Raw genomic sequence first — 26510 nt, forward strand, 5'->3', positions numbered from 1 at the left:
CCTTCCCAGATTTCTCCGAGTTGGATTCCGAAGTCATTAAGAGTAGCTGGATGATTTTCTGAACTTCTCAGCCTCGTTCTCAGCCTTCTCTTGAGGTTGTCCCAAACCTGCTCAATCGGATTGAGATCTGGACTTTTTGCTGGCCATTCCATTCGAGAGACTTCAACCTCTTCAAGGTACTCCTGAACGATGCGCGCACGATGGGTTCTGGCATTAAGGTCCATAAAAATGAAATTTTCACCAATGTATGGGGCAAATGGCACTACATGCTCTTCAAGAATGTTCCTATATACTTATCAGCATTCATAGCTCCATTATCAACGACCACTAGGTCTGTGCGAGCAGTCAAAGATATTCCACCCCATACCATAATCGATCCTCCCCCGAAACCAGTAGTATTCAGGAAATTGCACTGAGCATATCTTTCATGTGGACGTCTGTATACAAGGGAACGTCGATCACAATGGTAGGAGCAGAATCTTGACTCATCTGTGAAGAGAACTCTTTCCCAATCGGCCTCTTCCCAATGGATATGCTCTCTCGCAAAACCCAAACGCTGGGGTAAGAGCTGGGCCTCTTGCCACGACACGAGGCCTTAAATCATATTCTCCAAGGCGATTTCTTATTGTCTGAGTGCTAATTTGCACCTCATGAGTTTGCTCAAGCTGAATTTGAAGGAGGCGAGCGGTTGCAAACCGTTGTCTCAACGAAGAAACTCTCAAGTAACGTTCTTGAATGGCAGTTGCTACCCGTGGTCTACCCTGTTCTGGTCTTCGGACATTCATACCTGTCTCTCTGAATCGCTGCAACATTCTGGACACACTTGTATGAGAAACTCCAAACCTTTCTGCAATTCTTGTGTATGTCCACCCTTCTTCTCGCAAAACTACCGCTTGGGCATATTTCTCTTGGGTCAAATTGCGTGTTTCGCGTTGCATAGCGATCGAGTGCAGAAAATCAAACGAAAGAAATTATTGATCACTAGAATTGATCGAGAATTCCTGCTGAAAAACTATTATTACTACATTCGATAAAACCGTTTGTGAGAGAACTAACATTTTTTATGGTTTTTCAACAGCCCGTATCTTTTAAACCGAGCCGATTCGAAAAAAATGGTAAAGGCAAAAAGTGTTTCTTTTGACCTCGAAAATCTACTGTTAAAATATATGTACGAGTCAAAGACTCACTCTGTATATATTTTGGTTTCGTTGGAGGCTTAAAATCACTCCTTATTTTTCATTCACACCTTGTTTGATAACAGGCATTATTAGGAACGATTATATTCAAACCTTAATTCTTCATATAGTTAAACTTTCGAGTCCACAGTTCATCAAACCCCTGACCTAAATCTGCACGGAACCGAGTGTCCCAAACACCCTAAATCCCTCATGATGAAACCATCGAGCTTCAATAAAATCCCCCGATTTATAGTTTTATTTTCGCCGACCCTGGCGTAGACGATAGTCGAAAACTACCCACGACTATATTGAAAAATCCTAGCCTAGTCCTGCTGTGCAATAAAACGAGCGTTAACCTCCTGGCAGGACTCCAGCGTTTGCGGAATATTCGCGACTAGGATAATATAAACATAAATATGAGCCCCCTGAAATAGTTTTCCGCGTTTTTTGCAATGGGATGGAACGGGCAGCGAGAGCGAAAGTTCAACCTGCAAATAGATAGCGTAGTCACGAGAAGGTTCATTTGCCCTTCTGGATCGATTCTCGGGACAGAGAAAAAATTGTGAGTTATCGTGCTGTTTGTCGGTCTATGGAGTGGAGAATCCGATTGATTCCTATCTTCCCGATCTGCCAGGATGTAGTTTTGTGAGTTCAGGAGGTTCACTGCCCTATTGTGAGAAACGAATTCACTTCGCTGTACGTGGGATGTTCACAAATATTTTTCCGAAAATACCACTTTTTTGGTCATTTTATGATGTTGAAGTTTGACTCCACACAGCTCACTTTTTGTCCGATCGTGATGCGCCCAAATAAATTGGTCAAGTAGGCTATGGAAGTTCGAAATTCTATGACTGATTACTTCATATTCCCAAAACTGAAATATGTAAATATTGCTGGCATTAAACAATATCATCGTCATGTTTCATGGAGAGGTTATTTTATTAAGGCCCGGTACTTTCACGTGCGAATTACTAAATTTATTCGATAGATAAGTATTATTCTTAGGCCCGGTACTTTCACGTGCGAATAAATAAATTCATTCGCATTTATTAAGTCTTATTCGTAAGATTAGTAAAAATGCAGTCTTTTCAATTTCAGATAGTGTTATTCATCGAATAAATCTGTCTTTGAAACTTAATTAGAAGAGTTTATTTGTCATAGATCGAATGTCGGTACGTCATTATTGGTTGAATAATATTTATTCGAAGGTGAAAGTACCGGGCCTTAGGATAAGTAAAAATGCAGTCTTTTCAGTTTCAGATAGTGTTATTCATTGAATAAATCTGTCATTGAAACTCATAGACATATAGACATGTCTGTGTCTATGTCTATGTTGAAACTTAATAATAAGAGTTTATTTGTCATAGATCGAATGTCGGTACGTCATTATTGGTTGAATTTTTTAGATTCTTAAGTATGGTTATTCTTTGTATGATTTTCACGAAATATTTGCTTCCTAGTTGGAATTATGACAATTTATACAATGCGATGTCTTATTTTACATTAATCAATGAAAAGTAGTATACCGTGTTTTCATAGAATTGTTATTCGTCAAATAATTTCATGTGAAAACACCGAAATAATGTATCCTTCAGTTAGGAAATTATTTGACAGATACTTATTGACATAGAAAGGTGAAAGTACCGGGCCTTAGCATTTCTTCTATCTTGGTAGTTATTCACCATTCTAAAAATGACAGATGAGGGCTTTTTAGACACTGTTTTTCTCAGGAACGCAATGCACAACATCAGATATGTCTCATGAAACTGGTTCCGGAAAAAACCTTCAATGTTATTTTTTAAGTTAGAGCAAATTCTTGAAATGGAAACAAAAATTAATTGAAAAACAAACTTCAACTCCCTTTTTCATTCTAGCCATTCAGTTCAATTAGGGATATTCATCAAGTTTGGGCCACATAGTTCAGCATTTTTTTCTTTGGGGATTGTGTGATAAAATGGGAGACAATAGTCACCAAAATACGTCTTTATAAGCCTTATACATCATTAGCTAATAGTTCTGATTCAATAGCTGTCAAGCAATCAATATTGATTGCTTCACTATTTATTTGGAGGAACGAAGTCCATACTCAAAGATTTTCACAAACGGTATTTGTAGATTCAATGTCATTGAAGTGAACAATATATTTTGTATCTGTTTTGATCATAAAAATAGACCTTTCGTTTCTAGATTATAATCGATTTTCTTCCATATCTAGTGAATAGATGTGAATTTCGTCATATATCAATAGAGCAAAATTTGTAAGTGTTTCCTAGTCAGATACGAAATGAGTGTTTCATAATAGGAAAACGTTTCTTTTCTATGTTAATCCCTGAGAATAATACCTTTGAGAATCTACCGACCATACAGCGATAATTCTCGAACATAATTGATTTTCTCTCGTAAGCCCTACTGTGTGGCCCTGGGGTTTGAAAAAATTATACACCATCGTATCCATCTACTTATAGCCATATTGTAGTAGTCGGTGTGATGAATTGATAATTATCGCCCATTATTCAAAACAACGCTATCACCTGTTTGCCTGAATTACTGTCTTTAATCGAATGGATAAAAAAGACATTGCATAACATGAAAAAACAAGCAATTAAATAACAATGAAAATTTTTCTTCTTCTTTGTTAAAAACTCCAACCTTTTTGATAATGAAAACTTAGTTCCAGGACTGTTTTAGCTTCGGGAATGGCAATTTCGATTTCCACTGCTATTTTATGACGTGAACCATCTGAGAGTTCAATATTTTGCATTCAATTCGAATAGACTTTGATTTCTAATTGAATGGTAAGAGTTTCCGAGGTTTCTAAACGGTATTGACCACTTTGAAAACAATGGAGTTGCAAAGACTAAAAGTACATAAAGGCATGCATTTGAATGACTTGGAATTCATTAGCTACTGTGGAGTTGAAATATTCTAGAAAAGTTACTATGTTGAAAAATAATATGGGAGTTTGAATCTTGTGTAATGATGAAGTCTTTACAATTTTCAGCTGTGAAAATCATTCTATTCACGCATCGTGGGAGAGTAATTATTCAAATATAATCAGGATATAAGAAAATACAGAATAATTAAAAAATTGATTCCCGGATATTTCGGATATACATATACATCAATTAATGATAACCTCGACGTATTCAAAATATTCAAAAAATATATATCTAAGGTCTTACCTGCTGAGTGGATATACATGGTGAGTCTTTGACTCGTACAAATAAGTTAATAGTAAATTCTTTACCATTTTTTCCTAATCGGCTCGGTTTAAAAGATGCAGGCTGTTGAAAAACCATGAAAAATTTTATTTTTAGTTCTACCTCACAAACGGTTCCATCGAATGAAATGATTATTTTTTCATTTATTTGATAAATCTTTTTCGAACACAATAAGATATAATACATAATTCTCATTATGGCCATTACGTCCACAAAAATACCAAAAATTCAAAGACCCTAACTCTTGAAACTAAGTGGGACACTTTCTTATGAATATTCGTTTTGTAAAATAAAAGTATTCTTTATATTTTCTGGTAGCGCTATTCGACTAATTTGATGAATAAGAGTACTTTGGCTGAATACAACTCTGTTCAAAAGATTGTGGATCATTTGAACAGAGATGTATAGTTGTTTTATTTTACAAAAAGATCTAATATTCATCAGATAACCTCCAACATAGTTCCAAGAGTTGGGTTCTTCGAATTTTTGGTATTTTTATCGTACGTAATGATCATAATGGAAGACGTGGGTGATATTTTGTGTTTGGAAAAGATTAATCAAATAAATGAAAAACTATATTCTGAAATTCATTTCATTGTACAAGATCATTTGTGAGATAGTACTAAAAATAACATATTTTATGGTTTTTCAACAGCCTGTATCTTTTGAATCGAGCTGATTCGAAAAATATTAAAAGAGAAAAGTGTTTTTTTTACCTCAAGAATCTACTGTTAAAATATTCGTTAGAGCCTGTATACAGCAGGATTTACCAGCAAAACCGATGGAATCCATTTATTTTTCAATCATTGTACAGTGCTAGTTTCTAACTTGGAATCAAAGATAGTGTTTATGTTGTGAGTATGCTCAGAGAGGTCGAGTAGTACCTATTCAAAAATACGCTGTATTTAAGAATTGTCATACAAAAATTAGAATACGACGTCATCCATGACGACATATTTCAAATTTGGGACACGCTGTATAACATATTCCTGCATCGAAAAGAACGCAATTTGAAGTAGTAATTGACCGGTCTGAGTACACAACAACAAGAAAACTTTCTTTGATTCACTGAACTTTTTCAAATCCAAAGTGTATATTGTGCTTCTTTCTATAATGAATTCCGAATTTAACGCACATTTTTCTACGACAGCGTTCTATATATTAGAACATAGATACATGGAATGGACATTCAGTGCTACAAATGAATGTTTTGTAGGACCTACATTCGATGTTTCTCTGTCTAGCGCGACACTAAGGCAGTGGCATTCAATTGAAAAACTTACATACTTCCTATTTATCCGTTCGGAAAATTTATGTGACACTGATGTCCAAATCAACTGTCTCAAATGTGATTGGCGACACTAAGCAACTAACTCACTTCAGTCTTTGGAATGTTTATTTTCCATTCTATGTATCTATGTTAGAACATAGATACAGAACTTAGAAGTTCTATATCGAATATTCTAAATAATAATGCAATGACGACAATGACCTCACAAACCAGTTCAACAATTCAACGTGTCGTCGATCCCAGGAACCTGAATAGTTTCCATCCCTCAGCAGGACGACCTTTTCAGGACTTCTTCACAAAAGCCAAGCTCTACACGGGAAGTCCTACGTCCCTTCGGAAGGTCCCAACCCATAGATTATTCGCAATTCGTCCCAGTCTTACACATGCACCCCGAATGACTCAACCCCTTCCAAAAGTCGTGTTCCCCGTGCGTCCTGCATTGCCTTTCAGTTCCTGCAACCCGACAGGAGTACACGCAACGCTAAGGTGCATTGTGTTGCCAGGAAAATCAATAACACTAACAAAGAAGAATGATTGGAAAATGCAGCTCGTGGAAATAGGACGGAATGTTGCGTTTCGCCCTGCATCCTATGGTAATGAAGATGGAAAAGGGGTGCTTTTCGTGTTCTCGTTCTTCCTCAGTCGTAGCGGCTTGTTTTTGCTGCTGAGTCTGTGATTTTTCGTGCGCGTTCGACTGGAAGATTGGTTGAAATGTAAAGTTTACGTTTTACCGGAGTGTTGGTTCTTTTGGAAGGATCTTTTTTAGGGTGTGTTGGTGTCCTTGTTCAGTTTGAGGTTGGAGAGGTATGATGTGTGACCCATTAATTTTTCAGTTCAATTTTATATATGTTGAATTTCACCAACAGTTTCTATTGCGCCCATATCAAATCGTTATTGTCATGGGGACTTCTTTCGATTGTAAAGTCATAAATATGGGGTCACTTTTGAGAAAGGTGGCGACACTTTGCAATTATTGAATGGAAAATTAGGTCATTTCGAGGGTATGCAATTTTTATATGAGAAAATTGGAATTGTTTTCAAGCACGCGTTCATATGAATGCTATAAAACCTTGATTCAACATTTTGTCGAACGTATCATTTGTATTCTCCTGATTCACCCAGATACCAAAATGGTACCTCGCAGAATCTCTTCGCACCAATTGATGTTTTAGTGCTACCGTTTAAGCTGATACTGTTTGGACTAGAAAATATCTTCTCTAAACCTGCGATCCTAGGAAAAGCCACAGATATGGACATAACATCAGTGTATTATATTACCACATACATGCTTTGGCGAAGATGCTATATTGAGTAGATTGATACTTGGTTTTATCAACAACACTTTCTCAATGACTACCCAAGGAGAGGCACAGTGGTCTCTAATCTGATGATTTTAGGGGCTATTCTCTTCAATTCAATTTTGAGAGATACCTATTTAAAAAAACATTCATATATCAATTAAGAATTATTATTGATCAGTTGCTTATACATGAGATTACCCATTATTTCTGCTAACAGTTTTTTTTAGTTTGGTTAATGATTATTTCCAAGAATTCAATAGTTTTCAGCATAATGGTGAAATGAAAAAAATGTGATATGTATCTCATACATTTTTTCATTGAATTCAAGTCAAGTGGAAAATCTTCAGTAGTAATAAGCGTAACAGACCACAGTTTTTCTGATGGAAAGAATTGTAACAATCGAATTCAGTATCTGAAATAATGGGTAAAGAATATCGATACATTGAAATTATATTCGAGAAAGCATCGGAGAATTGATAACATTCAAACAGAAAGCTCCCAAAGGAACAAATTAAAGTGTATCCTCTATTTCTCGAGTCATTATTCGATGTGTCAAAATGGAGATTTTCCTTCGAGGTGGTTCGAAAGAAGACCTTGAAAAAGTGGTAAAATCTTGCGTGTTCGGGAAAGATATCTCAGGTCAGTGCTGAAGTTATCACGGGTAAACTCCAGTAGCTTGTTAAAAATTGCCAAACTTTCTGAAAGCAACATGGAAGGCTTACTGTTTTGGATTCGGAACTCTTTGTTGTTTTTGGCATTTTTGCTCAAAACATCCTGCTTCACATATGCTGACAGATTCAATAATGAATGTATATCTTTATATGATAATGTAATTCGAAGTCAGAAATGGAATTCAAACTTTTGTTGTGAAAATTTTTCCTCATTTTTCTGAAAAATTGTTTGGAACTTGTGTGAGAGAGTTGGGTACTTTTTTAATGGCTTCATAAAGATAATGATCGAATTATTTGTTCAATTTGTTATCTTGGATTGATTCGACAAGAAAGATATAAAAAAAATCAATTGGGAAATCGTCAACATGTTTTAAGGGAGACATCAATTTCGTATAACAAACATTGTAATATATCTATGCATATATCCTGTCCTGTGTTGTGCGTACTTCCTTAACTTTTTGTGTATCTGAAGCTTAAGTGGTGAAGTGTAAAATATATGAACCTACATTCTAAAGTAATTAATGCATTCTTGAAAAATATCAGAGGACAATGGTCTACGTAAAATTCTCCTCAATCAGGCTTGTTTCAATCGATGGACCTTTTGTTTTCTTTTTAATTTGTGCATAAATATTTTCTATTTTCAAGAGTTCATATTCACTGCCCTAAAATCTCATCTTGTTACCGAAAAAGAGCTAAAAAATTAGCGCCTTAAACTGAATCCAGCCCAATTGATATTCGGACATTTTATGAAATCACGGAGTATCATCCAAAAGGGTTAGCCGTGATTGATATATCCCCCCCATCCAACCCCGTCCAGTTTTCAATTCCTGCAGGCTCACGTTCGAATTCCTGCAACGCAAAACGGGACACGCAACGCCGTAGGTGCAGTGTGCTGCCAGCAAAATCAATAATTTCCACAAAGGATTTGGACGCATGTTAATGAACGTGTCATATATGCCGCATCGAAGTCGACATGGCAGAGGGCACAATTTGCGACGTTGAATTCGAGATCTAACCCAGTTGGTGCAATCTCAGCAGGATGCAGGAATACTTTGGTCCTGCTATTCCTGCTGAGGTTAGAAAAGTTGGGAGGATGAAAGGGGGATTCCGAGGGACAATCGATATGGATGGGTAGATTTTATGGAACGTCATTCATTAACGGTGTAATGGCTGCCACTGAAAAATTGATTATCTTGGAATTACTAGGGGAAACCCTTAATTACAGGGAATCATTGTTTTTTATGGATTCTGGGAGATTCATACGAATTGGGGAAAACCTTTTATTATACGTAGATTATAATACATAATACTAGCTTCTACTGAGGCCTTTTTTGTTCCCGCAAAATACTTCGATTTCGATTACTATAATTGTCTGAAATTATGATAATTCCTCAATTGAACAAAAATGCATAATTATCGAGAAAAAGCTTTGAAAAATACTTTGGGTGGAGTGACATTCATTTTCTACAAAAAAATAATGGTCCTGAAATTTCCTCGTTTTGAGATATACAAAGTTAATCAAAAAGAAAAGTTCAGCATTAACCTGCAGAAACTAGAATTCAGAATTTTCCATATTTGTTAATATGAAGCCACATAGCCACAAAAGATTAACCCATTACATCTTATGAAACTACCTACATGTTTTGAGGAAAATTAGGAAACGACAACACATGTTGAATTGGAGCATAATCTAATATGGGTCAAAGATGTAAGTTAGATTTATTTTAACCGGTCAGGAAATGATGCAAAAGAAGCAATGCGGTTCCTCTATCTCGTTGATAAGTCTATTTTGGGGCGATATCGTATCTATAACTTCATACCAACTATAATACCTCTATCGTAATCAGATTAGTTCGTACGTTTTTTTATCAATTATTGACTTTCGTGCCTGAAAAAATGACAATGTTTTTGATCCGACAAACCATAAAACAGGCTGGAAAATAAAGAATGTTTTTGTTGGAAACACACACGATTTGAGACTCCTTATTGTAATTAACTACTGAAAAAAATTAAGGGAGCAAATTACAAATTTTCAAGTGATTTCAACAGGTTGTCCGATAGCTCGAGTGGCTCATCAAGGTCTTAAAAAAAATTGAGCTAAACGAACAAGCTGTCTGACCCATATAGAGGCTGGGACAAAAATTTCGACCGTAGACCGCAGCACAAAAATTTGGAAATTTTTTTTGTGGGTGGTATTCTTGAGATCACTCAAAAACAGCTCTAGCTAGGAATGTGAAACTTCAGATACAAAAACTGGACAATTGGAGCTATAGTTTTCCTTGCTAAAATCTGCTGTACTTTTTCTTAGGGTTACACCCTATGGAAAATCACTCAAAATTTTTTTTAGTGCCTGAACGAATTTGGGATTATGGATTGGGAAGAGCAGCTAGATAGGGTATTGAATAAGCTGTCTTGCAAATGAACAAAATCTGTATAATTATTTGAAAGTGATTCGACTCGGTTTTAATGAAATTCATATGAATTATTCCCGTATTCTCAAGTCACTTCTGGATTAAGAAATACCATTGATAATCTATTCTATCATAGTGTTTTCTAATTGACTTTCTTTTGTTACAGCTCATAATTATTTCCATTCCGGTGTTGAGATGGAAACTCAGCAGCAACAGTTTTGCCTGAAATGGAATAGCTTTGGGACGAATCTTGCCACATCTTTCGGTAATCTCTTCAAATCTGAGAATTTGGCGGATGTGACATTATTCTGTGATGGTAAGTCAACATTTGTTTCACTGCGCCTCAAACCTATCCCTCAGATCTGTTATAGCGGAAATGATGGTTTTCCATGGATTATCATTAAGTGTGATTCACTTGTTTGAGCCTCTTTTCAACTGAATAAAAATTATTTGTGCCTGTGGAGACCAGTTTCAATAATTGAATCATATTGAAGGATTTTTCGAAATTGAGTTCTGATCTTGACGGTAATCCTTTGTTTAAAAAAAAATTGTTCCTACCAACATGGATCTGAGAAACAAGAAATTTAAAGCATATCCTATACTGTGTTGAAGGAAAATTGAAAATCATACACAATTTTTTGAGCAAGATCATCATATCGCTGCACTTGAATCCGAAGAACCATCAATCAACCTCAGAGTTGAGTTCGGAGGTTTCCCATGAGCCATACCTCGAATTAAAGAACTCACGAAAGTACCCACGAAAATATGCAACGTGCCATAGAAATGCGGACGGTACTATTATGGTCGTAATATGAATGTAAAGTACAGTTAGAAGCAGCGATGCAAGAAGAAATGCACCGCAACTAGGCTGACGTTGAAAGTCAGCAGAAGAATAGCAATTTGGTAACTGTATCTCGCATAATAACAATTATTTTTAATGAGGCATATTCGGAACGATTCTATCTGGATATATCTTCTAATGGACTTCCATTTCTACCGATGATGGTTAGGCGATCGGCCAGATTCCAATCTAGCCGTTGAGTAATTTCATTTACTGGTCATAACTATGGGAGGCTGCATCCAGTCCATTATCGGAGTATGGCGGATATGTTATTTGTTTTCTCACCTATTCATTCTCTTCTTGCGTTCGGATGATGACCCGAATACAGAGAGGTTTTTGATGGCCTATAGTTGCTTTCTCGACATAATTGAGATATCTGAAAATACACAGAATCCCTCACGACTTGATGAGTTTTTATGGATCGTGGTACCTACTAATAAGCTCAGTTCTTTTAAAATTTAGACGCAAAAGTTTGTCAATAATGTTTTCTTCACCTGATTAATTAACAGATCAACATATCGATAAAGGTACCACAAACCCTGAGTGAAATCAAACCCCGATTCTAATGGTTCAAATCAAACACTACAGAGTTTCATAATTGCATGTTTGCTATTGATGAATCATTAAACATCTTCAATGACACCTCACGAATTTTAAATGAAGAGTTCGCACTGGTTTGGGTCTATCAACTGCTCTGAGATCATCGTTCGAATCTCTGTGCTACCTTGGACAGGGGCGTATCAAGGAGAATTTGGATTATTAGTCGACTCGATGAATTTTTTTATCGTCACGATCATTTTATGGGAAATGGGTACCTATTTTTAATGTAATTCAAGATATAGGAACATATTCATTAATAATTAAAATATTCTACTGTAGGATTATTCCATCTTCATCATTTATTTTTGATTGAAGAGAATAAAAAAAGAAATCCATGTAAAGCATTGAAAAATCTTCCACTGGTTTGAGAGGGATAAATGCCCCTTCAAAATGACTTCACAAAAGTGGTAAAGAAAGGTGCATATTATTATCAATCAGATCACTCAGTATTTTATTTCGATTATGCCTATCATAATGAAAATTTCATTTAACTATTTAAAAAAAATCAGCACAATTCAGTGTGTGAAACTATGGTAAAATAACTCCAATTTCAGTTTTTTCACATAGGAAAGTTGATCTCGTTGAAATTCTTCAAAATATAATGGAATTATAACTTATTGGCTTGTATTTTTCCTTTGAATTGAGAGCATGAAGATTGGATATACAGGGTGAGTCTTTGACTCGTACGAATATTTCAACAGTAGATTCTTGAAGTCAAAAGAAACTCTTTTTTTCCATACCATTTTTTCCGAATCGGCTCCGTTTAAAAGATACAGGCTGTTGGAAAACCATAGAAAATTTTTTTTTTCAGTTCTATCTCACAAACGGTTTTATCGAATGAAATGAATTTCGGAACGTAGTTTTTCTTTTATTTGATGAATCTTTTTCGATTAAAAGATATCACCCATGTCTTCTAGTTTTCTCATTATGACCATTACGTACCATGAAAATACCAAAAATGCAAAGAACCCAACTCTTGAAACTAAGTTGGACGCTATATAATGAATATTTGAACGTTATGAGAAATAAAAGTATTCCTTATATTTTTTCGTATAATGCGCCGTTTTCGAGTAATTCCATGTTCAAAAATAAAAAATATCTGCGAAATTCGGGTAATTTGGTTTAATACAACTCTGTTTAAAAGATCCACAGATGTGAAGTGCCATAGATTTAGCTTATTATTCTGATAGGAATTTTGTTCCTCTAGGGTTCTCATAGCTCACTATGAAAATTTAAAATGCCTATATCTTTTAATCAAAGCCGAATCGGAAAAAATGGTATAGGAAAAAAGTGTATATTTTGACCTCAAGAATCTACTGTTAAAATATTTGTACGAGATGATTTTTATATAATTCAAGTATCGAATAGGGGAAAATTCACAAACCTCTAGATTTTCATTATCGGAGGTTTTAAGGATGATATTTTAAAGCTTTGAAAACTCTACTTGGGTTACTGTATCTTTCTTGGAAGGCAAGTTAGACGGAGTTCTACTCATTTGAAAACTCCCTCTATATGCTCCTAATTTTCGATCACCTATTTGAATCACCTCGTATAGGAGGGAGAATTATCCGATTATGGATCCAAGAAGGAACTCATCAAACTCCTCTCACAAGTAAAACATTAAACTGATGACTATTCATTTATGAATCAAACCGAAGTAGTTCCGAACCCAATTTCGATTAAACTCCCATCATCGGCAGCAGAAATTATTAGTTTAATCCCACTTCAGAGACACACACGCTTGGCTCGAAACAACCTGAGAAAGAAATTACCGTGGTGCGTCTTCATTAGAACCGGTATCAAAACTCGCAGAGCGATATAGTTCGCTCTATTAGAGTTTCAAATTATCTGGCAGCTCGCTCTCACTCAGAAGACCCACTGCCTCCTTGATTATATTCTCACATATTACGCGTTTCTTGTTTGCCCTGCAAAGAAGCGAGATTGGGGTTTCGGCAAACTCAATTTTGTACCTTCCCCTGCCTGCTGCTTTGTATTTGATAATTTAACAATTAAAGGCTGTTGGCGGAGGTGATCTCGACGCAAGGGCCGATCTGTAGTGTGCACTGTATCCGTGGGTGATCGATTTTCTGCCTGATCTTCTGGGGTTACGTGTGAGCTCGCACAGGTGGGAGAGGTGCTTAGCCTTAGGTATTCCCCAAGGCGGTATACTGCGCTGATAATGGCAGTCAAACCTTGATGATAATTGGGAATCAGCAGAGCTTTATTATGCTGTCATGGGGTTAACAATCCGGGTGAAAGCAGCCTATACGGTTTCCAATTTGAATTGATTCCATCACGAGTGGAACTTGAACGCAAGTTCAAGGTTCATCACTTGAATAATTCAGGGCGTTTTCATAAGTCAACAAAATAAACCATTTCACCATAAGTCGCCTGCATAAAACCCCCCAATTCCAATGCGTTTCCATAAGAAAAAAGATGTTGGTTTGCCTTTTAAAGGGGCGAATATTAAATAGATAAACCTATGCTTGATGAACATCCCAATTCTATCATCAATAGACTCCTGCGCCATATACATTTGCTATTGTGAACTATACAGGGTGCGTCTCTGACTCAGTGACTCGTACCAATATTTTAACAGTAGATTCTTCAGGTCAAAAGAAACAATTTTTTCCTTTACCATTTTTTCCGAATTTGCTCGGTTTAAAAGATACAGGCTGTTGAAAACCCATCTCTCTGTCTCACAAACGGTTTTATGAAATGAGATGAATTTCGGAATATAATCTTCCATTTATTTGATCAATTTCTTTAGACCACAAGAAATCACCCACGTCTTATCTCATTATGACCATTACTTACCATAAAAATACCAAAAATTCAAAGAACCCAACTCTTGAAACTAAGTTGGACGCTATCTATTGAATATTTGAGCGTTTTGTAAAATAAAAGTAATTTTCATATTTTCTCGTATAATGCGCCGTTTTCGATTAATTTGATTTTCAAAAATATCTGTGAAATTCGAAAAATTTGGTGCTTTGACCGGATGCATTTCTTTTTAAAAGACTCATAGATGTGTTGAGTTACAGATTTAGCTATAGGAAAAAAGTGTTTGTTTTGACCTCAAGAATTTACTGTTAAAATATTTGTACGAGTCAAATACTCACCCTGTATAGAATATAGATGGATGGAATTACAATTAAACAACAGTATGATTGGAATCAAGTCATTTTCTCCGAATAGGAAGATTTCCTCAATCAAAATGAACGATGACGAATTCGAAATAAAACGAATTGAAAAACGTAAGACTGTCTTGCCTGTTCAAAAAATTTTCCTAGAAGAGAACAATGAAAAATTACATATCCGCCTTATAATTTTGATATTACTCAACGATATTGCCTTTTCATTACTTATCCTCAGTTTCAATCGATAACATTCAAAGATATTTTAATCAATGCAGTTTGACGTAATGCTTGTGAATAATGTCATAGGCGAATTCCTATGCACTTCCAATTCAGCACAATTAGGACAATTGGTTTGACCTAATTTGTACCGGGCTCTACTTATACTAGTTGCCCCAGTACCACATATGTTATGAAAAATACTCTCATCCGATATATAAATTTTTGTAATTCACATTTGTGATATACGATATTTGAAATTATAAAAAAAATTTTTATTAATTTTCTAACATTCTTGTTTATATAAATGAATATTTTTATGGAAAACGGCAATGTTTAATTTGACTCTCTTTTTGTTTCAGGGGTTACATTCAGAGCACACAAGCTCATCTTAGCAGCATGCAGTAAGCACCTAGCTGATCTGTTCGAAACAGCTCCAGCGATGCTGCATCAGAATCTGTTGGTGATACTGGACGGTACATCTGCCTCCAACATGTCAGCTCTTCTGGAATTCATGTACAAGGGAGAAGTACATGTCTCTCAAGACGCGCTTTCGAGTTTCCTCAAAGCTGCTGAGTGCCTTCAGGTGAGGAAAATTATTTTCACAACCTCTATAGTCGTCCTGGTTTGGCAAATATCGACAAACTCTTGGCAGACAGGAATTTTCAATGGGACTGACGTCATCAATTTGAACACAATTGTTCTATAAGGGTCCAATCTTCCTGATCGAATGATTAAATACAGTTTCGTATAAAGAAATCCTGGTACTCGGTTTCAAACTCCTTTTCTTCTTTTCAGGTCAAAGGTCTCAGTATCGAACACGAGAAATTAGCAGTAGCCCAAGGGCATCCAAACATGGATACCACCCTGGATTCCACGATACCACGGAAGCGTCTGAATATCCTGAAAGAAGAAATGGATAGTCAGAATAGTCACCAACAACAGCAGCAGCAACAACAACAGCAACAGCAGCAACAACAGCAACCTCAGTCAAGTCCGTCCCCTAGCTATTCACCTGCGATGTCACCATACATGCAGCCACCCCACCATTACAGGCAATACGACCAGAGAATACCATCGAGCGGTTCGGCATTCGACAATTTGAATAACATCAAGAGATCCCAGAGGAGTCCACCAATCGAGCAGGCTCTCCAGGACAGGGCGTCTGTTCTGAGAGACGGGAGCAAGTCTGGAAGGCCTGGATCGCCGGGACCCTTGTCATTGGCGTACAGACCGTCGCCGACTTCCTCCTGTCCTTTTCCCAACCAGCCAAACCAGGAGGCAGACGCCCCTCCGGAAAATAGATTCGATCCAGATCCTGCCACTGCACTGATTTGTCCGGAAAGCGACAGTGCCAATATGTGCCAGGATCCTGGCTGTCCAGAAGGTAAGAGAAGAGTCAAATCAAGGCTTCACACTTCTTGGCATAAGGTTCACTCGTATATACATTTATACGTATGAAAACAATTTCTCACTAAGCCAGAATATGGGTCCTGCAAAAAATATTTAGTGGTTGTTTTCAATGAAGATTTATTAGAATTTTTCTCAGCAACAGATGTTTGTAATACAGGGTACGACAGAGCTGATTGACGAGTTTCAAGGGACTAAAAATGGTAAAAGTTGGACAAAAACGGTTCCATTTATTCGAATCAGTAGTAAATGTAGCACTGATACACCGATGTAGTCGATTTCGACCCTGAGGAACACAAAGAGCTCTTCCTCGCCTACCTGCCCCTAGCACAACCCCAGCAGTGACCCTACGAAAGTCGTCAATAGGCTCTGCGGCACCCTGCATTAACTTCTTTGAGTTTTCTTCAAAATCTAATGCAGAAATGTCTTAACATTCATTGATTCATATCCTTCGGAGGCTGTAGAACCTGAATATCATCATCTTTGTTTCAGATTTAAGAATGAGAATGGACCCTACGATAAAACTGGAAAGGGAAGAACCTGCAAGTAGTACTGGTGGAAATGGTAACGGTAATTGTGGTAATAATACGGTTTCATCGAATAATGCCAATGGCTCCTTGGGAAATATGTCGAACTACAGTCATGATATGGATAAAAGCGATTTGATACCCACATCTCTCTGGAATACTGTAGCTGCAAAAGTAAACAAGGCGGGCTCCGTCAATACACCGGATGGTAAGCATGACTAAATAATAATCAACGAAGAAAATGGATCAAAAAACACGTAACGAAACTATAGTCTATTTATTTTAGCAATAACTTGAAGTTACTTGTGATTATTGAACATTTTCTACGAGTTAAACACTTTCTATGGCAATCACATATGTACCATAATAAAAACAGTACCTATCACAATGCTAGATATTTATACAGGGGTTTTTCGTGATCCTCTAATATGTTTCCTTAATAGGGACAGTCCATATTTAGACACATCGTTTCTGTTGCTTCTTCTGGTTGAAGTATTCGTTTACAGTGAGTTATTTCTTGCAGGAAAAAAGTTGAAGTGCCCTTTTTGTGAAAGATTATATGGTTACGAAACGAATCTGAGGGCCCATATTAGGCAGAGGCATCAGGGAATACGAGTACCATGTCCATTTTGTTCGCGTACATTCACCCGAAACAATACGGTAAGAAGACACATAGCTCGGGAACATAAAACCGAATTAAGCCTTAAGGCTTTCCAAAATCAACAACACCCGCAGCAGCAGCCGCCGGTGCACAACCACGTCCCATAATAAGGTACCTGATGTTGGCATCAGTTTCTGAGCTAGACGGTATAATCAGAGATCTGATGTACATATAATATATATTATATATTCTCTTTTACCGTCAAACTCGGATTTATAACTCTTATCTGTGTTGTTATAACTTTGAAAATATGATATGTGTCATTTTTATACTTTAGTTAGGATGTACGGTTACAAAATTGGACTTGAAAGGATTCAACATTACGAGCTGGTCTTGTTCTGTTTTCAGCGTCATTAGATGATGTTTCTATTTGTTAATTCACTCAGGTTGTTGAAGTTATACTCTGCTGCTCACTTTTACCCCTTTATCTTCCTCAAACTCACACAATATCAGCGCATTTAGTCAATAAGGATAAATTAATTATCCCTTTACCCAGTCAGAACTGACAGTTTAGGATTTAAACAATTCCATTCTTCCAATTACTCCTATATATTTCCACTTCGAACTTAAATGGTCTTTGAACTATAAAAACTCTCTTGTTCACTTCAATACCTACACTTTTATCAAACCTGTCAGTTTGTCTGTGGAGAAGGTTGTCCTCCAGTGACTCAGGTACTATTAGTTTTACAACAAATGAACTGCCATTAACTACCTCAAGGCAATTGTGACCAGCAGAAGCTAGAATACTTGTTTATTTTGTTATCTACAATAGACTATATTTTGTTGTACTTATATATTTTTTCTAAATACTTTTTTTAATGTTCGTTTTCGAGTGAAATTGCCAGAAACCGAAAAACCAGATCACTTCTGGCAAATGTGATTGAAAATTCCATCAACTACCTCATAGTTTCAGGACGCTGCCTCATTATTTTACCATATGTATATTCAACTAGTCATTTAGTGTGCAACATGTTTAACTTCCTTAGAGTTTAGTTGATTGCTCAGGTATATTTAATTCATACTCAGGCGAAACAAATACAAAACAGCTCAGGTGAATCGGGTTCACGAAAATTATCTTTTAAGTTTTTATCACTTACTGAACATGAATTTTATAAGTTGCCAGGCAACTCTGAAATATTTACATATATCTGTGTTTGATTTTTCCGCTCAAATACAGTTCATAGAATAGGAGGGGTTGGCTATTTTAAGGAATTTCACCCCGTATTTTTTTATAGAACCCTGAACGTATTTCCAAGTTTTTTAAGTTTTTTCCTGGATTAATTTGAACCTTGAAACAAAAAATATTACGGTTTTATCTTCCCCATAAAAAGCTGATAAATACACAATATACAGTTAAATTTTCCTCACTACACTACAAGTATTTATATAAGTTCCATAATAGAAGCTCCTAGTCAAACCTAGCTACCTCAGTAATACAGTATTCCTAAAGGTTCCCTAAGGACTTTTATATTATAATAATAATATTCATTTTATCATCCAAATATTCTCTACCTCAGTAACATGACAATTCAACGTTATAGTTTTTATTTACTTTATCGAAACTAGATTAGGTTCTTAATACAGGTTTTTGTAAACGAAGTACAAAACGAATATATATGTGACAGATTAATAATATACTACCTCCAATAGATTACCACATATGTTCAATATATTGTCCAATACTTGAAATTCGCAGTTTCAAAATGTATCTACCTCATTTTTACCTTTTCTACCTTTACAATGGAAGGGATCCTTTTTCTTTTAATATGTTTATTATATTTTCTTGTCGGATACAATTGTTTTATATCTGTATTTGTTGGGTTTGTTCTTAGTGTGATTGCGGCATTTTTATGTATGAAATATTGGAAGCAAATTGTAATTATATTTATTGAAGGTATCTTCCAATATTACATACGTTTAGGTTGAATGAATATGCTTAGACCATTTTGCAAATGAAACAGAGATAATTTCAGGGAGTTGTTGAAATAATTTCCCGCATTAAGAAAGCCAATAAAATTGTCGGAAATTCTTCAGGCCAACTAAAATATGACCTCTGAGAATGTTTCAATATCTAGAGGTATTATTTCCACAGTATTTCAAGCGTTGTGGTCTTTTCTTGTCCTTTTATTGGAAATCTAGTATTACTTTTGAGTTTGTAAATAGTTCTGGATTTTTTTTTTATTGTTGTGTCTTTCAACCGGGAGATTATTTCAGCGACATAAAGTATTTTGTTATAACGGGTATTTTAATATTATAAATAATGTGCTTACGCATCAGGGTTCGAAGAAATAACCTTAGGTTTGATATATTCATGTTAAGTTTTTAATTAAGCTAGTTTTTAAAACTAAATGAATTAAGAGTTGAATAGTTCATCATAGTTAGTTCCGAAGTTTCTGTTACTACTTAGGTACATATTTTCGAAATTGCAATATGTTTATGCTGGGATGAATTCTGAAGAAAAAGTGTTATGCTGGGAGTCGAACGAAGCTAATTTTGGATGGACGCTGATCGGATTTACTGGGTGTTCTAGTTTTCTAAATGTTGGTGATCTTACATGTACCTTCTACATGTCTTCTGCACTGCATCAAGCTAAGCCTTTTGTCAATTCATGTCAGGAATCAGCTGGACTTGGCCCGATCTCAAATTCGCGTGCACCTAAAATCGCTATAGTGATTCAGGAATTTGAGATGGGGTAGAATCCAGCGGTTTTTATGCCCAGTTGTCTCGATATGTTGAAAATCAGCTAAGTGGCAATGCAATGTTACTGCATGAAATAAATGTATATTATTCGTGAAATGGATGAAATATTGAATAACTTGTTGGGGCGTTGCATGTTCCTCATTTTGAGTATACTTTCCCGGAGTTATCGTGCTTGAAAAATCTCAAAACTTACCCACAACACTTTCAGTAATACAAGGTGTTACCAAAGAAGTACGAAAGGCTTCAGTGGGTCATACCTTGACGAGAATTACAGGGGGTCTTTCATGTAAACTGAGCTTATGCTTGAAATCTCCAAACTCATTTTTGTGTCAATGAATTTCACCGATATTATTGCTTCCCTTTCGATAATTTTCAATTAATTTTTGGAATTTCCATCATGGATTCTTCGATTGATTTAAGCCTAGAAAACTTTATAACCATGGATTTTATATTGTTGTTGTTAAATGTCGAAGTTGGGGGTTTGCAGTTTTGAGAATTTTCATGAATACCTACCTAACCTCGATTTCAGTGTGCAAAATGTCTTGGATGTACGGTAAAATGGAAAAAAGCATTTGGAAGCATTGCATAAATTTATGTATATAAAATCAAATAAAAGTATAACGTCTCGAATAATATCTACACTTCATATTCTTTGTCTGTTACTGTTTCGTGAAATGATTTTGATGTAACAGTACAAATTATATACTAATCTACCTCAGAAGTTGGTGTAGCTCACTGCCCTTCTCTATGAAGTACAAATAATGTATTCTGGAAAGGATTCTATTGTTTATGCTTACCTAGGTGTATTAACTCAGGATGAACAAGTACAAAACGAACTTCATAATTATATATACACAAATGTAATTCAGGGAAATTTGGAATCTCGTTAATTCTTATAATAATTTAAATAAGTTGTTGCTAATACATACTTACATAATAATTAGACCTTCTAGGTAAGAAACCAGATGTGTCATAGGTTAAAGGAATAATGCCAGCAATGCCTTATATTTTTTAAAGGACAAACTCTACAATTTTCATTCGAGAAATTCAGTAGAGACTCTAAATTACTATTTTCGATCAGAATATATATATTGTGAATATGGAACCTGAGATATTGATCAACGAATAGAAAAATATTCGTTTCATTTTTGGTTTATTGAACTTCATCTATTTCTTCTCGATTTTCGATATAATTTCTCGATGTGGCTGATGGTGCCAAAATCCCAGATTCCCCATATTGATTCTTGTATTTCTGTTTCTTTTCGTTGATCAAAACTCAGTTTCAAATTCGGATCAGATGAAAATCGTCATTGTCAAACGATTCCTTTAAAAAATGGCATAGTACTCAAGTATTGACGTTGAAGATTCACATAATTCGTATCGGTTGATACTTGATTACCACCTGAATTCAGTAATAATTAAATTTTAAAATCAAGCTGTGACATTCACATTGTAATTATTATAGCATTCATCCCTTCGTTATGTAGCAGATAACGTTACATTGTCACACTGTTCAACCAATTCACCAAATCATCGGTGAATTAAAGAGTATCAACCTGTTGATATTCTTTGATCATCCATGCAGAATTCTCACTATATTATGTATATGATACCATCACAAAATTCCACTCCGAGAGTTTTTGGAGTATAAATATTGAAAACCTACATATTGTATATAAGTGAACGCAAATAAATGATTATGTATTCATGTTCTGTTTTACCTTATTAATTTTAATAAACAATTTGTCGTTTCTTCATTGCTTCATTTCGTACCCCTTCTACAAATATTTGCTAATATTCTATGAAATACAGAATGGGATCAGATGTAGCCTCATCCATTTCTTCTTGAAAATGATGAAGATTTCACGTTTTGCGTGAGTATGAATGTTTTGACGGTTGCTTCGAGATCGCTGTACTTCTCAGATTTATCCATAGACTTATTACCCCAAACCAAAATTTTAATATGTCTATGGATTTATCACTAAAAGAATTGCTTCTTCGGAATGTGCATCATTTTCCGATCTGAGATGATTTTTCTGGAAGATACGCGAAATATAATCTTTAAACTGTCATTAGTTTATTGCCAATATTTGTCATTTTCTTCCTAAGATAAAAAAATAACTGTATAGTATGGAATATTAATATTAGGCAGGTAGACAGAGCAAAACAGTTTTTGTCCATATTCAAAGTTGTAGACCATCAAATTTGCTAAAATTTGTAGATATATATCAACTTTGCCTTAAGCCAATATTAACCAACTTACAGATCAAATTTGGAGGGGTTTTCTCAAAATGGCAAAAATTGGCCAAAAACGAAAGTTGTTCCTTTGAAAATCAGGGATCAAATGATCACTGACTTTATTCCACCACAAAACAATCCGAGACTGACCTGAGAAACTTGTACGAACATGCCTCATTACCAGATGCCAATGAATAGATGATAATTTATAGTTAGAGGTCCAAACATTGGATATTTGCCAATTTGAAGCTCATCGGCTTAGGTTTGATAAAATATAGTTTATGGATACAAAATTTTAAACAATTTTATACTCTACAACTTCGAAAATGATATTTATGGTCCAAAAACACTTCGTTCAGTTGTTTTGAGAGAAAAACCAGAAAACTTCGGTGGTTTTTCGGCCGTTATCAAATTGGAAAACTTGTCAGTCATCCCACAGCAATGTTGAACTACCTGTCCAAATTTTTCTAGGTACTATGACAAGAAACCTTCTGGATTAGTATAACTACTACCTCAGACGCAAGTTCTGTTGTTTTTTTCGAATGTTGGAGAGCGACCCCACACGTATGTGCATCGCGTAATAAATCTGAGTGTTCGCATCACTGTCATCATTCAGGGTGTCAACCTTTTTCCTTCCCGTAATTATTTCACTTCTGCATGTCGATCAGAGACTTAAAGGATCCATTATCAAATGAGGTCGTCATTAGCTCCCTTTCACATGTAAATTAAGGTTCTCGGTTACTCATCGTGCATGTACCAACTATATAATATTTACATGTTGTTTCTCCCGGATTAGCACTGTACAGAGTTTCAATGAGCACTTTCTCTCTGGTTGCACCGCCGTGGAAAATCCGAGGGGTGAAAGAGTCTGACAACCCTTTGGGGCTAGCGTCGGGCGTTACTTTTTGTATGGACGCAGACTGATTAATAGCTTAACGTACTTTCAACTATTTAACTTGGAATAATGCTCCATGACATTTTGATGATGTGTATTGTGATGAGCAGGAAGAATGGATGTGCTTGTTACAGGGTATCTCTTGTTCGGTTCAACTGAAGTTTTTCTGATCCTGGAGTGGATGATTTCTGGGATTAAACTGTGAAATTGGCTGTTCCACCGACATTTAGGGTTGGTGACTTACGAAACGATGGATGATATCGTACCTAGAGTTTCACTTTGAGCCTACTGGATTGAGTTAATACTGAATATCCATTTCGTTCAATATTCGACATATTTGTTAGAATTTTGTCAATTTATGTGGCCGATGCTTGATGAAAATCTGTGATCAACCACTTGAAGAAACTAAATTTACGTAATTTTTGCCACTGCATGTGTTTCACTGAAACAATAGCTTCTTCAGGAAGAAGACAGCAAAGTTCGTCAACAAGAAGTTATAGTAAAATAGAGAAGAACGATAGTGAAGTTGAAATAGAAACTCATGATTTTATCGAGAGTTAGCAACTGAATAGTTTACTTGATTGTGGTACTTCGATTGATAACAAAATCTTAGGAAAGAGTTAAATAAAAATTAAAAAAATTATTTCCCCATAATGTCAAAGAGAGTTGGGATTAAGTTATATTAAAAAATTAAGGTTAAATTCGAGAAAAATAAACTAAGAGGCAAATGAAGTGCTGCGGCTAAAAAATTGCCTAAGTTTGACTAGCTCTCTAACTTCGTGACCAATTTGATAATGCTGGATTTTTATCTCAAGATGTAGAGCATTAAGCTTTGTCTGTATGTCGAAATGTATGTCAAAAATACCCTGGGTTAGTATTTTTTCTCGATCCTTTTTTTTTGGACAGGGAGTAAGTGTAAGACAGCCAAGAATTTTCGATTTTTCGCAAAAAATTCCAGAATAGTAGAGGTATTGGAATGTGTTTGTCACTTTTCGGATACATTGTGTAGCAGTTTTATGAAATCATTAGTAGTCTTCTTAGAACAGAGAAGGAGAGGTTAATACATAATTAACTAGTGTTTTTCTGAATGAATCTAATCACTAAATTCAGCTTCTATTGGTGAATCTGAACTATAACTATAAAAAACGTCCCGTTCAAAGATAAGCTGAGTTTTCAAACGCAACCTTCAATCTCCACAGCCTACTCGACTGTGAATTTCAATGAACGCTCCTTATATTTAGTCCAAATGTGTTCCCTAGAGAAATTGCACGCCGATCCACAAATGACACACTTTCAAGTGTCGCAGCTCCTAAATTAATCCAAATAAAAACATATCATCCAATAAAGAACAACCCACTCTGAAGTATCACTTTTTTAGGCCTCTAATATTCCGCAAAGCTTCCACGGGGCGTAAAAGCGTCATATCATGATACTTCACCCTACACGTGCCGTGGCATATCATCTTATTACCAGCACGCGACGCAGCGCGTGTCGCTTGTAACGAAGCAAATTACTGCTAAAACCGTATCACACCTCCGCTAGGAGTGGGTATTGATATCAATTACGTCCTTCAGCGATTCCTCCCACAGGAGAATTGTTAAACATGGGCTTGAACAGATACTGGTGTTGAAAAAAGCGTGAAAAAATTCGGGGGTGTTATGTTATACGAGCTGAGTGGTTGGGAATATTTAACGCCCTCGTGAAGAATAACAGTGATTGAACATTATAAATGGTGTAAGGAAATGAAAAAACATTTTCTCATGAGAACAGATGTGCCTTATTTTCACAAAGATCATCCTCAGTTTTAGGCACTCCATCATACTAAAATTTCAGTTATAATCTCAATTTTCGAAGGTACAACATTTATTATCACTTGTCTAAGGCTTTGAGCAATGAAGCTGTAGACTGTATAGAAGAAAATAAGAAGGTTTTATAGTGTACAAGAATTTTTTCGTTTTAGTTATTTTCTTTTTACGTTTTAGCTCTTCTTTTTATGTTTGAAAGCATGAAAGTGTGAATTGAATTTTAATTTCAACGTATAATTATTCAAAAATAGTGAATCTAAATCACCTAAGAGAACAACACTGAATGTAACAAAAAACAATACTTTTTGTGAGAGATTGAACCTATATACATTGTAAAAAGTGGTCAGTTAATTCTATGAAGTACTGCATTCTAATAGCAAAGTACAATATTTTTTTTTTAAGTTCAACATTATCACTAGTAAGTGAAACTCTTTTCAGAAAATACTAGAAGTGATTTCAGTTGAAAAGTTAATGAATTTTGGTTATTAGTTTCAAGATTTGAGTGGCATAACCCTAAAACAGTGTCTTTTCCTAATACTGATATGAATACGAGTATAATGAAAAGTTTACACTTGTTAACCTTTTGACCCTAGTCTTGAAGCAACTTGTATTGTAATAAAAATTTTATATTGTTGTTATTCCCAACAATTTCTTATTTCCACGAATCTAACCGTCTAATTCCGTTCTCTATTCGAAGTATACTTTCTGCATATCGAAATGAGTATGAAAATTCCACCTCATTTTACATCAAAAGGACCAAAGTGAACCCCCAGATCCAAAAGAGCTTACTCCACAATTTCTAAATTCCCGAATTCGCAACAGCTTCATTCGACTAGAAAATCAGCCGCAGATGCGCCAAAAAACGCAGAAATTACGTAAAAAACTCATATCAAAAGAGTGCAAATCTAGCGTGGTGTGTTTACACCTCCCTTACAAAGGAAACAACTAGATAATATCTTCCGGTGGACAATTGGCGACAATGCTGAGCGTACACGCCTGAAAACATCTTCACACCTGAGTATTGTCGGGTTATGTCATCTGAACTAATCTGAATTTGTGGGGAGCGCATAGAGGTGTTCCTATAGGGGTTGATGGTTGAGGGAATGGATTGAATATAAATTCATGGTTGGAATGGAAATGGCTAGACTTTTTTCTCAAAAGGCAGTTTATTTTCAAACCCTGTATATCGCTTGAGAGGCATTTGCGTCTAGGATCTATGTTTATAAAAAGGTTGAATGATGAAATGAACCAGAAATCATCTACTTCAAATTTCATCCAGTCTTGATTGAACAGATATATGCAGATCACTAAGTTGTATATATCTGCACAAGCAATTTTTTTCATTTGAAGATTGAGAAACTACATATGCTGGCTAATTTCTGTATTTAACTAGAAATGTTGGGA

The 26510-nt window shown here is 35.6% G+C and overlaps 1 protein-coding gene across 3 annotated transcripts in view; it reads left to right on the forward strand.

The window, feature by feature from the left end:
* The window catches only part of LOC123311007 (zinc finger protein chinmo-like), a 62965-nt gene extending 41046 nt beyond the window's left edge, over positions 1 to 21919 (forward strand). For all 3 annotated transcript variants that reach the window (XM_044894753.1, XM_044894751.1, XM_044894752.1), the window contains exons 2-6: positions 10240 to 10389; positions 15233 to 15456; positions 15669 to 16257; positions 16773 to 17015; positions 17331 to 21919. In XM_044894753.1, coding sequence (XP_044750688.1) covers positions 10269 to 10389; positions 15233 to 15456; positions 15669 to 16257; positions 16773 to 17015; positions 17331 to 17575 — 1422 coding nt within the window. In that variant the 5' untranslated portion in view covers positions 10240 to 10268 and the 3' untranslated portion in view covers positions 17576 to 21919. The remainder of the gene's footprint in view (positions 1 to 10239; positions 10390 to 15232; positions 15457 to 15668; positions 16258 to 16772; positions 17016 to 17330) is intronic.
* The last annotated feature ends 4591 nt before the right edge of the window (positions 21920 to 26510 follow it).

Source organism: Coccinella septempunctata, chromosome 4 (assembly GCF_907165205.1).
Source record: "Coccinella septempunctata chromosome 4, icCocSept1.1, whole genome shotgun sequence".
Taxonomy (NCBI): Eukaryota; Metazoa; Arthropoda; class Insecta; order Coleoptera; family Coccinellidae; genus Coccinella; species Coccinella septempunctata.